This window comes from Hyaena hyaena, unplaced genomic scaffold (genome assembly GCF_003009895.1).
Source record: "Hyaena hyaena isolate Hyena2069 unplaced genomic scaffold, ASM300989v1 scaffold_129, whole genome shotgun sequence".
Lineage (NCBI taxonomy): Eukaryota > Metazoa > Chordata > Mammalia > Carnivora > Hyaenidae > Hyaena > Hyaena hyaena.
The window spans coordinates 686,058-701,007 of NW_024080763.1; the positions used below are offsets into that span (position 1 = coordinate 686,058).

A 14,950-nucleotide genomic window follows, 5' to 3' on the forward strand; every position below is an offset into this window, starting at 1 on the left:
GCGGCTGGGCAGGGCAGGGGTGGGAGTGTGAGGCGGCCTTCAGCTGATGGGGTGGGTGTGGGGGAGGTTCCTGTGGCCTCACGGGTTGCCTGTGGCACGTTTGTAAGTCCACAGCCCTTCCTCCCTCACTGCTGTCACCCCGGGGGGAGGGGGAGGGCGGGGGAGGGGGGCTCCGATGGACGTTCCTGCCTTTGTAATTAACCCGCTTCTCTGTGCAGGGGTGAGGTTTTTAGGCTTAGGGCTAAGACTTTGTAGTTACGGGCCGACCAGCTTTCTCCAAGGGGAGTCTCTCCTCTGGGGGGCTCCTGAGAAAGCCCCCCGTCACTCGAGAGGTGCTGGCTTTCTTCCACCCCCCACCACACCCCCGGTGCCGCCCTTCACCTTGGGCAGCTCAGTGGAAAAACCAGCCGGGGCTGTGGAAAGGCCTAGGAAGCAAAGGGCCAGGCGGCCTCAGCGGCATGCGGGGCTGTCACACCACACACTCCGCTCAGGAAAGGAAGCCTGGGGCACCTAGGGGGCTCACAGCTGGTTAAGCGTCTGACTTTGGCTCAGGTCATGATCTCATGGTTCGAGAATTCGAGCCCTGTGTTGGGCTCTGTGCTGACAGCCCAGAGCCTGGAACCTGCTTCAGATTCCGTGTCTCCCTCTCTGTGCCCCTCCCCCTCCCTCCCCCCCCCCCCATAAAATGAGTAAACATTAAGAAGAAGGAGGAAAGGAAGTCAAGACTGGCTCTTCTTAGCCTCCTACCTTCTGGTACATTCCGTTAGCTTATCCTACCCGGTGGGCAAACATTTCTTCCAGTCTGCCTGTCATTCTAACATGAGGGAGATGATCTTCAGTATTTAGTTTAAATGTCAACAATCAGCTGGCGAAGAAAGGTTAGAAGAGCAAATGCTCTGCTTATTCTTGTCTATTTTTAAATTTTTTTTTAAAGTTTATTTATCTTGAGAGAGAGAATCCTAAGCAGGCTCTGCACCGCCAGCACAGAGCCCGATGTGGGGCTCGAACTTACACACCGCAAGGTCATGACCTCAGCCAAAACGAAGAGTCAGACACTTAACCGCCTGAGCCGTCCAGGTGCCCCTGATTCTTGTCCATTTAAACACCTCCCTGTCCCGTGGGGAGAACAGCAAGGACGCGTGTGGTCTGTGCCAACACAGTAGGTCGTTTAAAGCTGCAACAACCCTCTGGGGTAAACACCGTGATTCGATCCATCTCACAGATGAGAAAACTGAGTCACAGAAGTCGGGCAACACACACAGATGGAGGTGAACTCTGCCTGGGTGTCTCCTCAGAGCACACCAGAGCCCCGTGAGCCTGCACGTGTGTCCTCGCCGTCAGGGCCCTTTTCCGGCGGAACGTGCGCTGGCCGTCTCCACGTCACCCCCAGAGCTGGTGGGAGCAGGTCACGGTCACCTGGCACTTCCTGAGCGCAGTCTGCACGTGGCAGGACCGCGACTGGACCGGGAAGCAGTGCCTGTCCCCTGGCCTCACGCCGCCGCCCGCCCTCCCTGCCCGAGGCCGCCCCTCCCACTGCCCCCCTGCCCGCGTCCAGGCGTCTTCACCTTGGGAACCGCCGCTTTGTCCGCGGGCCCGCAGCTTGACGTCGGCCGAACGGAGAGGGTGCGTGAGGCCCGTTCAGGTCCTGACAGCGCTGATGGCCCTTCGCTGGCACTGCCGTCCACTCGTGCTTTGGTGAAAAGGGCTTCCTTCGTTTCTTCGGGCTCCAGGCCAGTGGGTGAGATTCTCAGAATGTTCCTCACAGGCTGAGTGACTAACGCACCGTTGAGTCCCCAGCCCAGAGGCCTCGTGAGCAGAGAGCATCCTTGGAAATGGTGGAATTTCTCCTTTTTTGTGATGCTTTCTCCCAGTTCCTGCGTTTTTCGGTCATCTTGCCCAGCAGCGCCGTTACGGTTTACGAGCACTTGAGAAGTCCGGTATTTTAGAGCGACTCATTCTCAAATATTTCCGAAAACGGCTAGTAGCATTGGAGTAGGTGAAGTAAGAGGAAGGTCCTCTAAAGATGCCACACTTGGAAATGAAAAGGTGCAAAGGAAAGCCGACAGTGGAGAAGGCTTGTCGTCCTAAGCGGCGCACCCCTGCGGAGGGTGCGAGGCGTGGGCGGGGCTCGCGGCACCCACCGACCCAGGAGCGTCCCCAGAGCTTTCCTCACCCGGAGGGCCCACAGGTGCACCTCGCTCTGACCTGGGGTCGCGTCCTTCCCCGGGGCCGTTCGGAGTTTTACAACGAAACTCTCCCAGTAAACACTTTGGAAAATGAGTTATTCCGGGGAACCCCTTGGGGTCTTGGACGTTCAGCGCGAACTTTCTCACCTGAGGAGCAGGGTGGGGGATCTCCTTATCCCTTCTAGAATCCGTCTCCTTCCTCTGCAGCCATTTCCTCCCGGGAGCTCTCTGTCCTTCCGGAAGGACTGTGGACGGTCTCCTGCAGTGTCCGTGCCCCTCCCCATCTGGCTGCGGGGCCGAGCCTGCAGGAAGCCACTGAAACCCAGGGGGGGCATGGAGCCCCCCCGGGGAGGCTGTCCTTGGGCGGGAGACTCTGGCCTCCCTGAGGCACAGAGGAGCTGAGACACAGACGGGACAGAGGAGAAGCCAGAGCAGAGTGCACGTCGAGACTGTGGCATTTGGGCGCCCGGGAAAATGGGCTCGCACCTGGGTGGCGACCCTCCTGCAGGACTCGGGGGACGTGAGCCGGTGTTGCTGGGCTCCCGGCTTCCCTGCCGGACAGTGTTCCTGGGGCCCGGCTCCTTGGTGCCCGGCCGAAGTGATGAATACATGCGCGCGTGTGTGCTGACCTAGGAAGGAGCAGCTCTGGGCAGAGCAGTAGCCTGACAGTGGGACGATGTAAAGTTGTAGAGTGTGTGGCAACCTCGGCTCAGTGCATCTGTCTTACTGGAAGCGTGGGGTCATGGGAATCATGGGGGTCCGACGGGCCAGGGCTGGGGACCCTGGCGGCCCATGGAGCTGGTGACAATATCCCGGTAGCCTCCACCCCGTGACTTTCAAACGACCTCCCCCACTTCTCCTGGCTTTTCCTCTGGTCACTGAGGAAGAAAGTGAGGGTCTCTGCCATGTGTCCCCATTTCTCAGGTTTCTCATCGGTGACCTCAGCTTCAGACGGCTGGGCTTTTGTCCGAGGCCAGTCGGCCGCAGTAAGCCCTGCAGAGACCTTGCAGAGAGCGAGTTCGCAGAGACACGGCTCATGTCTGAGAATTCCCTTCCAGTTCCACAGCTCATTGCTCCGGCCCCGGGATCACCATGTGTCGGTTCCCCGGGTATCTTCCTGTTCCCGACAGTAGGTGTCTGGCGGCCTTGCCAGGAAGGGAGAAGAAAAGCAGGCTTTGTGACCTCAGAGATCCCGAGAGCAAACAGCAAACCTCCCGCGGCCTCCCGCTGCGCTGCCCGGAGCTGAGAACTGGGGACAGAGGGTCAGGGTGGCGGCCTCTTTTTGTCTCCTGACAATACGCACACACCCGGGTTCTGCTGCGCTCGGGACAAAGAGGACTGTGGACTAAGTCTGACTCATCGTTTTAGAAGGAAATAAAGATGATGCTCGCAGCTGCTGCATTAATCCAACTTCTAACTGAAATCCACAAGTGCAGCAAACGTGTTCCCCTTTTCAGGGTCCATGAGCCGTGTGCAAATGAACTTGGCATAACTAGGCTACAGGCTATTCACTGAATTCTCCTGATATCAATCTTCTAAAAAAGAAAAAGGGATCCATTGTTTTTCCTGCCTGGTGCTGAAGCCTGGCCTGCATCGTGGGCGACGCCCTCACTGCGGATCTGGATCCCGAGGCTTCGGACCAACGGACCACGCCTCCTCCGGGACGGCGACGGCGCCCGCACAGAGCCGGAGACACACTAGCTGCGGTGCACTGGACTACCCCAGAGCCCGCCTGTGTATCTAGGGGCAGGTGGCCAGACCCCTGGCTTTGGAGTGGTCTATGAGACAAACCCCCACACAGACATGTCGCCAGGCGTCGTGTGCAGGACGGGAGCTCAGGAAAGCAGGAGAGGACGCAGGGCAAAGTCGGCAGCGGGAGGGGTTAAAGAGGCCGCGGTGGGTTGAGCTGCGCTGAGGAGTCAGGCGTCAGCAATCGGCATCTTCTGGAATCCTGGCCGCCACAGGAAAGCCTAGTTTGTGCGGGCGCTGGAGAAGCATGCGCGGGTCTGCACGTCACCGGAAACGTGGGTTTACAGAAAGGTCTTTAAACAGGACAGTCTGTGCCAGGAGGAGAGCAGAGGGAGGGCGGGCTGAGGCTCCCCGCTCGGGCAGTGGCGCTCACAGCCTCGCCCAGGACGCCTCCGGCCGCCGCCCCAAACAGGCCCGGGCTGAGCAGGTGGTCTGGCGCCGCCCTGGCAGGAAGGCCCCACGTGGGTTTCGTGGGTCTCTGTGAAGGCCACGTAGTCTCTTGCGGTGTTCAGGTGGCCGGTCAGGAGTGTGAGAAAGAGGCACAGATCCGCTAGAACAACCCAGGAGTGGCCAAGTGAGGATCTTGGAAGATTCTGGAAGCGACAAAGTAATTTTTCAGAAAGCGAAGAGGAGAACGGGAGAGATTTTAGAAGGCACAGAATGGAAGTGTTTTCAGCTCTCGTTACACTTTAGGCTCTTCATAGGTCCCGTGAGCATGTGACCAGTTAGCCAGGCCGGGGTGCTCCAGGGGGAAAGGGGACGCTGTGCATGATTAAGCAGGGGTGAGACATGGGGACGGGTCGTCCTTGGCAAGCCAGGGCAGAGGGGCACCAGAAAGCTCGGGCTCCAGAGCAGACTGCCAGGGCGCCGGTCCCAGCCCCCTGGCTCGCTGTGTCACATCTGGCATTATGACGCCTTCTCAGGGTCTGTTTCTTCATCTGAATGGAGTGTAATCAGAGTAATTGGTTCGCAGAACTGTCAAGATATATTAGTTATCATACGTGGGCCCCGTAGAAACGCAGCTGGCACAGGGGTGCCTGGGTGGCTCAGGGGGTTAAGCGTCTGACTTCAGCTCAGGTCATGATCTCACAGTTTGTGGGTTCGAGCCGCACATTGGGCTCTGTGATGACAGCTCAGAGCCTGGAACCTGCTTCAGCTTCTGTCTCCCTGCCCCTCCCCTGCTCATGCTCTCTCTCTCTCTCTCAAAAATATGCATTAAAAACAATTTAAAGGAACGCACGGGCATGTAGTAAACACCGTGGCTGTCACCGCCTGTGTGACCCCTCCCCACGCTCTGGGACAGGTGTGTGGGCCCCGAGCTGTGCAAGGGCCTACACGATACGGTTTTCATGGTGGGAAGCAGATACCGGACAGGCGTTGGGAAGCAGCACGAGGGGCCTCGGGATGGCGGTGGCTCACAGCAGCGCTTGGACGTGGAGCCAGGAGGCGCGCTGCGGGGGGCGGGGGCCCGGGCTCAGGTCCGCGTTTTGCTGAGGAGACACTTAGGCCCGTGCCTTTGGCAAGTCACTTAACCTTTTCCTCACCTGTAGCATGTGATACGGTGTCTGCCCTCTTGTGTCAGGGGGTCACTAAGAGGTTCAAATGCGGGGGCGCTGGTGTGGCTCAGTCGGTTGTGTCTGACTCTTGATCTCAGCTCAGGTCATAATCTCGCAGTTTGTGGGTTCGAGCCCCGCGTCAGGGCCTGCACTGGTGGTGCGGAGCCCACTTGGGATTCTCTCCTTCCTGCCCCCATTTTTGTGCTCTTGCACACTCTCTCTCTCTCTTTCTCTCAAAATAAATGAACTTAGAAGAATAAAGGTTCAAATGAGATTATGCAGAAGTGCTGCGCACAGTGTTGGGTGGGAGTTAGGCACGCGCCAGGCTTTGTGAGCACGTCCTGTGAGATTCAGGGAAGCCGAAGCCTTTGCTTCCCCTCCTTTCGGACTCAGACTCTTAAACTCCTTCCCTAAAAGTCCTGGTTTAGAGTTTACACTTCAACCCAAAGCCGCCTCTGACCCCTCAGTCTCTTCCTTCTGGGGACTTCGCAGTGCACGCAAGGCCCAAGTCTCAGTCCCAAAACCAGTTGGGACCAGAAACTTCATTTGTTTTTTTTTTGTTTTTTTGTTTTTTTTTAACATTTATTTATTTTACTTTGAGAGAAACAGAGAATGCGAGCAAGGAAGAGGCCGAGGGAGACAGAGAGAGACCCCCGGGCAGGCTTTGCGCTGTCTGCAGCTCCCCCCCGCCCCCCCCCCCCACCATGGCTCCTGCGAACCGTGTCCGTATCTCTTGACTCTTCTCCTCTGCTCTCTCTTCAGTCCACAGAGCACAGCCTTGGCTGTGTTCCGCCTCAAGCCCCGTGACGTCCTGAGTCAGCCCCTGGAAGGTCCTGTTTCTCTGGGTCCGAACCCCAACACAGAAGCATGGGTTCCGTTTGAGAGGGGGCCCGCCCTGAACAAGCCCGCCGGGCCTGGCGGCCGGTGGTAGTGCAGGAGGTGGTCACGTGGCACCGCAAACATGCCTCTCGGGGAGCCGAGGTGCAGCTCCTAGAAGAGGCCAGCTGGGCGAAGCTGCGCGCCCAGGACACTGGAAACCGGTTGTTGGTCTGTACGTGGCTGTCCCTCCGAGGACCCCCCCCCAGAAGGCCAAGGTTGAGCCCGTCCACGTCCACGTGTGCACCTGCCCCCAGGGCCTTGCAAGTGCCAGCCGCCAAGACAGTCATGAGTGGCTTGAGGGGAAGTGAGTGAATGATTGAATGTTAGCCTTATGGGGAAGTACGGTAACCAGCAAACCTCCCCCCCAGGCAGCCTCAGCTCCTTCCCACCCTAAGGCTTAGTCCCCTCCTCGGCCTGCGCAGGGTGGGAGTGAGGGGAGGGGCCCCTGGCTCTCGGGTCTGGGGCTCCTTCCACGGCACAGTTAGGAGCAGAGCTGGCGTGCGGCAGGTCTGAGCGCACAGCTAGGGGAGCTCGGAGGGGCCGGGCCGGGAGTGTCTTCCATTTACCAGCGGAGGCCACCCGATCTCGAAAATCCTTTCCAGTTCTGGGGACTCAGACTGAACTTTGATGCTATATCCTTAGCGGTTAGAAAGCAGGTTAAGGAGTACGGCGGGAGGAGAGGGGCCGGCCCTGGCGTTGGGGGCCGCGTAACGGGAGAGGCTCCTTGCCCTGCTCTGCTCCTGCAGGTTCCTGTCTGCCCGGACGCCTGTCACATTATTTCCCACGGAGCACACTGGAGCGACCCTGCCGTAGAGAGCCTTTTCGCAGCCTGATCTTAGCTAAGACCGTTTTAGGAGCCACACTGGGGAGAGGTCTTCAGGCGTGGAATGTAATATTAGCAAATTCTATCCAGTTCGTTATTAGTTCCTTTGCCTGTATAACCTACATTCGTTAACTTGTTCCTTCTAATAGAATTGAGCCCCGGGAGCAGCCTCTTTTTTTTTCTTGCATGAGGCCGAGAACAGAATTAGGAAGTCGTTTCTGCGACAAAAATGGGGACAGAGCCAGGCCGTGAGGCCAGATGCTGACGGACAGTTGCCAAAGGGCCTGTAACTTACAGCGCAGCAGCTTTGCTGATTTATAGAAACGGGTTCCTAAACACTTTACAGTAATCAAGCGCGTGCTCCTCACACCTGCTGCGTTTCACCTGCGATGCTTGCTTCCGTTCCTGCCTCTCGTACCTTCTCTGGCAGGACAGAACTCTCAGACTTTTTCCTTCCACAGCCCATCCGCTTCCTTCCCAGGACTGTCTTCTCCAGGTCTCCTCTCTGCCCGGGGGCCCCCAAGAACAGATGAGGAATGCGCCAGGGCCCCGCGCCGGCACGCAGGCGGGACCGAGGGGTCGGGGCCCAGCGAGGGATGCGACCCTCCTGGGCAGCCCGGCCGTGCTCCGGGGTCCATCTCAGTGAGACCGTTCACAGCCACCGGGGAGGTTAAACTTTTCTTCCAGCCGCGAATGAAAGCTGTGCCCCAGGACGTCCAGCCTGGGTCCCGTCCGGGCACGTTCGCTGGGCGTGCTTTTGCTCGCGGCCCACATGGCGCAGGCCGAGCAGGCCGTCACCTGTCCTGCTCTGCAGCGAAGGGACTGGAGACCTCACGAAGCGCGTGCAGCTCCGGCGAGCGGTTTCCCAGCCCACCGTAGCGTCATCTCCCGGTGCTTTCGTCGTGTCCAGTTAGGAAGGAGGGGACGCTTCCTGAGTTGGTGACAGACTGGCTTGTGAGTTATGCAAGTTGCCTGATGTCCTGACAAGTGGCTTGGCAGGGTCTGAACAGCAAATAAGGAAACTCCCAGATGCCAGGAGGTTAAATTGCTTCTTAGGTCCCCAGGGTCTTTATCTCCGGCTCAGCGTGCACGTGCTGGAGTTCAGACAAGGAAAGCTCATAAATCCTCTGGTTTCTGGGATAGAACATGAAAGCAGCTTAATACTGTGTGATTTGCTTCTTTCTGCAGCTTTTTGCTCTCTCACCTTCTAGACAGGTGAAAAACACGTGTATTTAGTAATACAATTTTATCCTACAAGAGCAAGAATACGTTGCTTTGAATAAATGGGTTATGTTTTTTGGTGGAGATTAAGCATATATAATGAACACACTGTTACTGGGGTTCTATAAACCTAAAGGGGAAACAGAAAATCAGGCTTCTGTCCTTCTTTGCACGCAACATCCTTGTCACGGTTTCCGCCATCCGAGTCCCGGAGCAGTTTCATTTGGTTAACTTTTCCTCTTTATCATGGGACTGTATTTTCCTGTTTTTCATGCCTCGTAATTTTTATTGGATGCTAGACATTGTACATTTTGCCGTGCTGGGTGTTGGATATTTTGTTTTCCTATAAATATTCTTGAACTTTATCCTGGGCTGCAGTAGGATGCTTCCAGATCCTGGTCTTCATCTTTTCGGTGGAGCGGGCATGTCTGGGGGGGTGGTTCGTCCCTTCTGCATCTCCTTCCCCGGGCCCTTGAGTTGTGAGGGTCCCCAGCCCGGTGGGTAGACGGGGGCAGTATCCTAGCTCCCGTGGGAGCACCAGGCACCGTCCCTCCAGTCCTCTGCGTGGTTCTGGTTGCGGCCTGACGTAGCTCCTTACACATGCTCAGCAGACGCGTCGAGGGGGCTTTCCATAGAGCTGGAGTCCTGTCTCTATGGGCCTCTCCCGGTCGGGCGCTCCCCGGCCTGCGAGCTCTGGCCTCCTGGGTGTCCCTGAATCCTCAGAACCACCTTCATAACTCGGAGTCTGGTAGGCCCCGCCTGGGTCCCCGTCAGGCTCTGCAGCCAGAAAACTCTTTCCAGGCCGTAAGCTGGGCAGCCGTGAGGCTCACTTCATTAGGGGCCCCCTCTCGGGATTCACTGTCCCTCACGGCCTGAAGTTTTGTCGTTTCACGTATTTTGCCCACTGTTTGGCTGTTGCACGTGGGAAGGGAGGTCCAGTGCTTGCTCCTCCCTCTTGGTGTAGGCGGCTGATGACGGTTTTGTCCTCGCCAGCACCGGAGAGTCTGATGCAGGCGCTGGAAGACTTGGATTATCTGGCGGCCCTGGACAATGACGGGAACCTCTCTGAGTTTGGGATCATCATGTCGGAGTTTCCTCTTGACCCCCAGCTCTCAAAGTCTATCTTAGCGTCCTGTGAATTTGACTGCGTGGAGGAGATGCTGACGATCGCTGCCATGGTGACAGGTACTCCCTGAAGGGCTGTTCTTCCGTGTGTGAGGCTGACCGGCCATAGAGTGAAATGAGGTCCGTTTGAAAGGTTTTAAGAAGTACCTAACAGAGGCGGTAACCCATTCACCCTTTGAAGTGATAATGAAGTATTTTACTGGCTTTAAGAAGGTAGAAAGTTATAATTATCTTAATATGAAAAAATCCATCAAAAGCCAGTGAATTTCTTAAGCAGACCAATCATTGAAGGAAAAATGTGTCACTAGAGGTGTTCTTCCCCAAAGAATTAGGTGTTTATTTATTGCCTATCGCCTCATTCTTGGTTTATGATGTTTTAGTTTATTCTCTTACTGGCAGAAGAGGCCGAAGGCTGTGCTGCATTAGAACTCTAAGCTCCCCTCCTGTTCTAGCCACTGGCCTTGAGGGGTCCAGGTCCCCCCCCTCCGCCAGCCAACTCTGACGGTAACACCAGCGGGCTGTTAACTGCTACGCAGGCCTGAGAGAAGCAAACATAAGGGAGAGAAATATTCACGACCACTCCCCCCCACGCCTCTCTGATTTGTAAGCAAGCAAGAATAGTCTTTATTCAGAGAATCAGACAGGAGCAGTCTACGCAGTGGCGAGCCCTCCATTTGCGCCGTGCTAAGGTGAAGCGGCTTCCCCATTGCTGACCTTGTGACCTCCTGCATCTTGAAGCTCCCAGTTGCTTCTCCAGTCCGCCACGTGGAGCCGAGGAGGCTGCCTTGACTTGCTGGAAGACCTTCTTACATCCTGAAGGAGATCACTTTACCCTCATCAACGTTTACAAGGCGTACCAGGACACGGCTCTGAACTCCACCAGTGAACGTAAGTGAATGCCCGCGATTCTGAGAAACTCACTCGTGTCCACCCCTCCCTCCCCAGATAAAGGCGCACTGGTCTAAGTCACCTGTCTGCGGCCCTGCTGGTCACCTAGGGGAGTGGCACCCAGGGCCCTAAACGCACTGGCTGGCTGTGCCTGTGCAAGTCCAGTGCTCGGCCCAGCCAGCCTTCAGCGAGCAAGCCTGGGCGCGACGACATGGGGACAGAGACCCGCACAGCATAGCTCTGTCCTCCCGGGTCCTGGAAGGAAAGAAAGGCACTGCCACCTCTCAGTGCCCTGGGGTCAGAGCTGCGCTTTGTGTGTTCCCTAAGTCACATGCACATTCACCAGATGGAGACAGAAGGCAGACACGGAGGACAGAGCCAAACCAACAGACCCCCGCCCCCTGGCTCCAGATAACGGAAGAGCAGGCGGGTGTGCTGTGGGGGGGAGGGGGGCGGGGGGGAAGGGAGGAGGGGAGTCCTGCAGAGTAGAAGGGCTCATGAGAAAGCTGAGGCCAACGTCCTGATGTGAAAGGATTTCCCATCCTTTCCCGAGAGAGGCCCAGCAGGAAGACCATGCTCAGCGCTGATAACGACTGGAAGGCAATCCCTAGGGGCCGACGGGACGGGGCCTCCACAGGCAGCCACCATGTTCCCTTCCTGCAAGGGGACCTTCGTTTTCCATGAAGCATCCACGAAGCATGAAAGTTGTCAGTGGCGCCAGGAGACATGGGAAGTTTGGTGGCATCTTTTGAGAGCAAGGGGGCTGGGTGACCATGGTTTGCGCATGTACGTGCTCTTGTACCTGAGCGGGCCTGAGCGCACGACGGGGCCTTCTGCCCGCTGTGCCGAGGCCAGGGGCACTGCCAGGGCAAGCCATGCCGCCACATCCACCCAGGGAAGTACAGGCGGCAAGAGCGAACAGCTTCACACTGAACGGGTGACTGAATTTACTAGAACATTTGCAGCCAGGGTAGGCAGGTGAGCTTGATCCCAGCTCAGCCTGGTAGCGGCCCCAGCCTTATAAACACAGAGACAGTGCCATGGCTCAGGGGACGTGTGCTCTCCGCCTCCCTCCTAGTTGGTTAAATGTTGTGGCCTCTTACGTCCTTGCTGCACACACGAGAGTGTCGATCGGGGATGGCTTCCCGCGCCCCCACCAGAGTTGCAGGTGAAGGGTGCTACCCTCACAGCGCTGGGAACACGCTGTTCTGAGTTCGCCGGGGTCCCCGAGCCCCCGCAGCTCCCCTCCCAGTCACTTATGTGACCAGCTCGCTAGGGGAGGACGGAGATCACGCCTTCTTCCTGGCCGGGGCTCGTACAGCTGGTGACGTCATTTCTGTTACTCCTCCTTCCCCCCCAGACGGTGTTGAGAAGTGGTGTCACGATTACTTCCTCAACTGCTGCGCACTCAGGGCGGCGGATGTTATCCGAGCTGAACTCTTAGAAATCGTCAAGCGAATCGAGCTTCCCTGTGCAGAACCTGCCTTCGGCTCGAAGGAGAACGCCCTGAACATAAAGAAAGCTCTTCTGTCCGGCTACTTCATGCAGGCAAGAACGGGGAAGGCCGTCCGGGGTGGTCTTTCCAAAGCCTAGCGTTTTCAGGACAGTCTGTTAGGAATCTGTCACTTAGGACGATTCTCTTATTGACGTTAACTTTCAAACTGAAAACCGGGGTGCCTGGGTGGCTCTGGCGGTTAAGCACACTACTCTCGATTTTGACAGAGGTCTGATCGTGGGTGCAAGGCTGGGCTCTGCACTGACAGCACCAAGCCTGCTTGGGATTCTCTCTCCCTCTCTTTGCCCCTCCCCCACACACATGCGTGCAGGCTTTCTCTCAAATACACTTTCATTTTAAAAAGTACAACAAAACCGAAAAGCTTCTAGGCTATTAAAGATTTGGTATTTAAATACACATCCCCTCAAGGGAACTGAAGGGCTGAGACAGAGTGCATTCACTTGGTCCAAAAGGACAGAAGGCCTCTCTTCATTACAGACGGAAGTTAGTAAAACAGTCTTTGGCCGAACATCAGATACAGTCCCTCATCTCACTGCAAATTTATATATTTGCGTATATAAATATGCAAATTCATATTTAACGGGTGACACTAATACCCACCAAAGAAATAAAGATGATGTCCCATTTGTTTCTTTTCCAAAATGAAGGCTGTGGAACGTGGTTGCCCTAAATTAGAGCACGGATGTAAGCATGTTCTTCACATGGTAGTAAGAGAAATATTGGGCTGTTTCTACTCAAATTCTAGTCTTCATAAAGAAAAACATGGCACTTCAACGTGGATTTCCTCATCTGCGTGGAAAAGGCCCCACATCCGTGTTACTGGATTAGATGAGCTAAAACACCTGGCATCTGAGCACGTTGCCCGTGACATGGCAGGTACCACACTGCGCGCCACCTTTACTTCATGACCCAAACGTTAACATCCTCAGTGGTGCTGCTCTCCCCGCCTGGCCTGCACGTGCTGCCGTCAGTGAATATCATCATCAGGGTCTCAAAGTTTTGGGCAAAACACGTTTTATTTTCTAGATCTGAAAACAGGAAACCTGGGTGGCAGATTTGTAATTCTTACTATTTTATATGAAAGACTTAAAAATTTTTTAATTTAAAAAAATTCCGAAGTTTATTTTGAGGGCGAGACGGGTGGAGGAGGAGGGTGGAAGAGGAGAGAAAGAAAGAGAATCCCAAGCAGGCTCCATGGTGTCAGTGCAGAGCCCAGTGCAGGGCTCGAACTCCCAAACTGTGAGATGATGAGCTGAGCTAAAACCAAGAGTAGGATGGCTCAGCCGAGCGAGTCACCCAGGTGTCCGAGTAGTTAGGAATCTTTAAAACAAAACGCTTTTTTTCTGTCGCTTTCCATATTAACACGAAATGTTTGCTCTCGAAACCCTGCGGTGTAGACGGCTCGGGATGTGGACGGCTCGGGGAACTACCTGATGCTGACACACAAGCAGGTCGCCCAGCTGCACCCGCTGTCCGCCTACTCCCTCTCCAAGAGGACGCCCGAGTGGGTTCTCTTCCACAAGTTCAGCATCGCTGAGAACAACTACATCAGGATTACCTCAGAAATCTCTCCTGAACTGTAAGTTTAACGGACAAAAAAGAGGGCTTCTTTTGAACCCCTCTTGAGTACGTGACGAACTTGGTTTTTATTACATTTTCAGGTAGAAGTTGATGCTGGTGCCAATCTAAACTTGCATGGCGAGTACTTACAAGAGCAGGTCTCTGAATGCTCTTGCCTTTGAGAACACAGCATCAAGCGTACAGGGCAGACGGGCGCCTGGCTGGCTCCGCGGTGGGGCGTGCAACTCTTGACCTTGGGTCATGAGTTTGAGTCCCACATCAGGCATAGAGATTACTTTAAAAGAAGCTAAAATAACAACCCCAAAAAAAACAAAACCAAAAAAGGATAGAGCATAGAACTAAACAAAACGCCGCAGAGCCGTGGTGTCTCCAGGCGCAGACCGTGAGGAGGAACCGCTTAGCCCCCTCCCGGAACAGACATGCCACCAAGACGGGGGCTAGTGGGGAGGGAGGGGTGAAGGGGACGTGGAAGACGGGCAGGTCCCAGAGGTGCAGGGCCTCTGGGCCACACAGGAGTCTGGAACGTAGCCTAAGTGCAGTACGAAACGATTATAGAGTATCCTCCCTGGGTGCTTCCGCAGGCGCTGGGTCTACCTGAACGAGCACTTGTACCTGGACAGAGTGACATTCAAGGCAGGAGCCGACAGTAACTAGCAGCCGGAGGTGGAGCGGCATTAGTCAGTAAGAGAAAGAGGCAAAGACAGTCCCTCTCTCACTCCCCCAGAGCTCTGCCAAACACCTGATCTGACATGTCACCATGGGCCTTAGGGGAGCTCCGGGTGTCCCCTGGGGGTTAGCGGTTGGCATCTGCCACCGTGTGGCCTAGAGAAGATACCCGAGAAGTGCAGCTCGACTGGCTCCCTGAATACCACAGGAAGGATTTACTCTACAAAGGCAGGCGGACACTGAGGCCTTAAACAGTAGCTCACAGGTAGACTCTCCAGGGGCGGCAAGTACCCACGTGTAACATCTGGTATTTCTCACCAAAAAAGTCTAATTTTTTCGTTTTCAACAGATTTATGCAACTGGCACCGCAATACTACTTCAGTAACCTGCCTCCTAGCGAGAGTAAGGACATTCTGCATCAAGTGATGGACCACCTATCACCCGTGTCAGCCATGAAAAAGGAACAGAACGTGTGTGAGAAGTGCCCGGAAACCGCGGAGCAGAGATGTGCCGTGCAGTGACTCGTGGGGACCTTCTGCTGAAAGCATGCTGTGCAGGAAGCACCCGGCTCGGCCTCGCAGCGGGTCCACTGGAGTGAGACACAGACCTTCAACTTGAATACGGACATCATACCCCCACACGACAGTCTTGAAAAGAGTTACACTTTGTGCATTATTTAAAAATAAAAAATGGAAGTTTTTATTGAGTTCCTTAAATTACTACTCCACGTTTTCCTTCTTATTGGAAAAGCTTTTCATCA

General features: G+C 55.5%; 1 protein-coding gene across 8 annotated transcripts in view; it reads left to right on the forward strand.

Annotated features, from left to right (window-relative positions):
- Nucleotides 1-14,906, forward strand: part of DHX32 (DEAH-box helicase 32 (putative)) — a 56,847-nt gene extending 41,941 nt beyond the window's left edge. For 5 of the 8 annotated variants that reach the window (XM_039237919.1, XM_039237917.1, XM_039237918.1 and 2 more), the window contains 6 exons: nucleotides 9,408-9,599; nucleotides 10,278-10,427; nucleotides 11,788-11,975; nucleotides 12,591-12,819; nucleotides 13,341-13,522; nucleotides 14,540-14,629. In XM_039237919.1, coding sequence (XP_039093850.1) covers nucleotides 9,408-9,599; nucleotides 10,278-10,427; nucleotides 11,788-11,975; nucleotides 12,591-12,819; nucleotides 13,341-13,480 — 899 coding nt within the window. In that variant the 3' untranslated portion in view covers nucleotides 13,481-13,522; nucleotides 14,540-14,629. Of the gene's footprint in view, nucleotides 1-9,407; nucleotides 9,600-10,277; nucleotides 10,428-11,787; nucleotides 11,976-12,590; nucleotides 12,820-13,340; nucleotides 13,523-14,105; nucleotides 14,206-14,539 lie in introns of those variants that run through there. The other 3 variants (XM_039237925.1, XM_039237922.1, XM_039237924.1) reach the window with 3 other exon arrangements.
- Nucleotides 14,907-14,950: the final 44 nt, after the last annotated feature.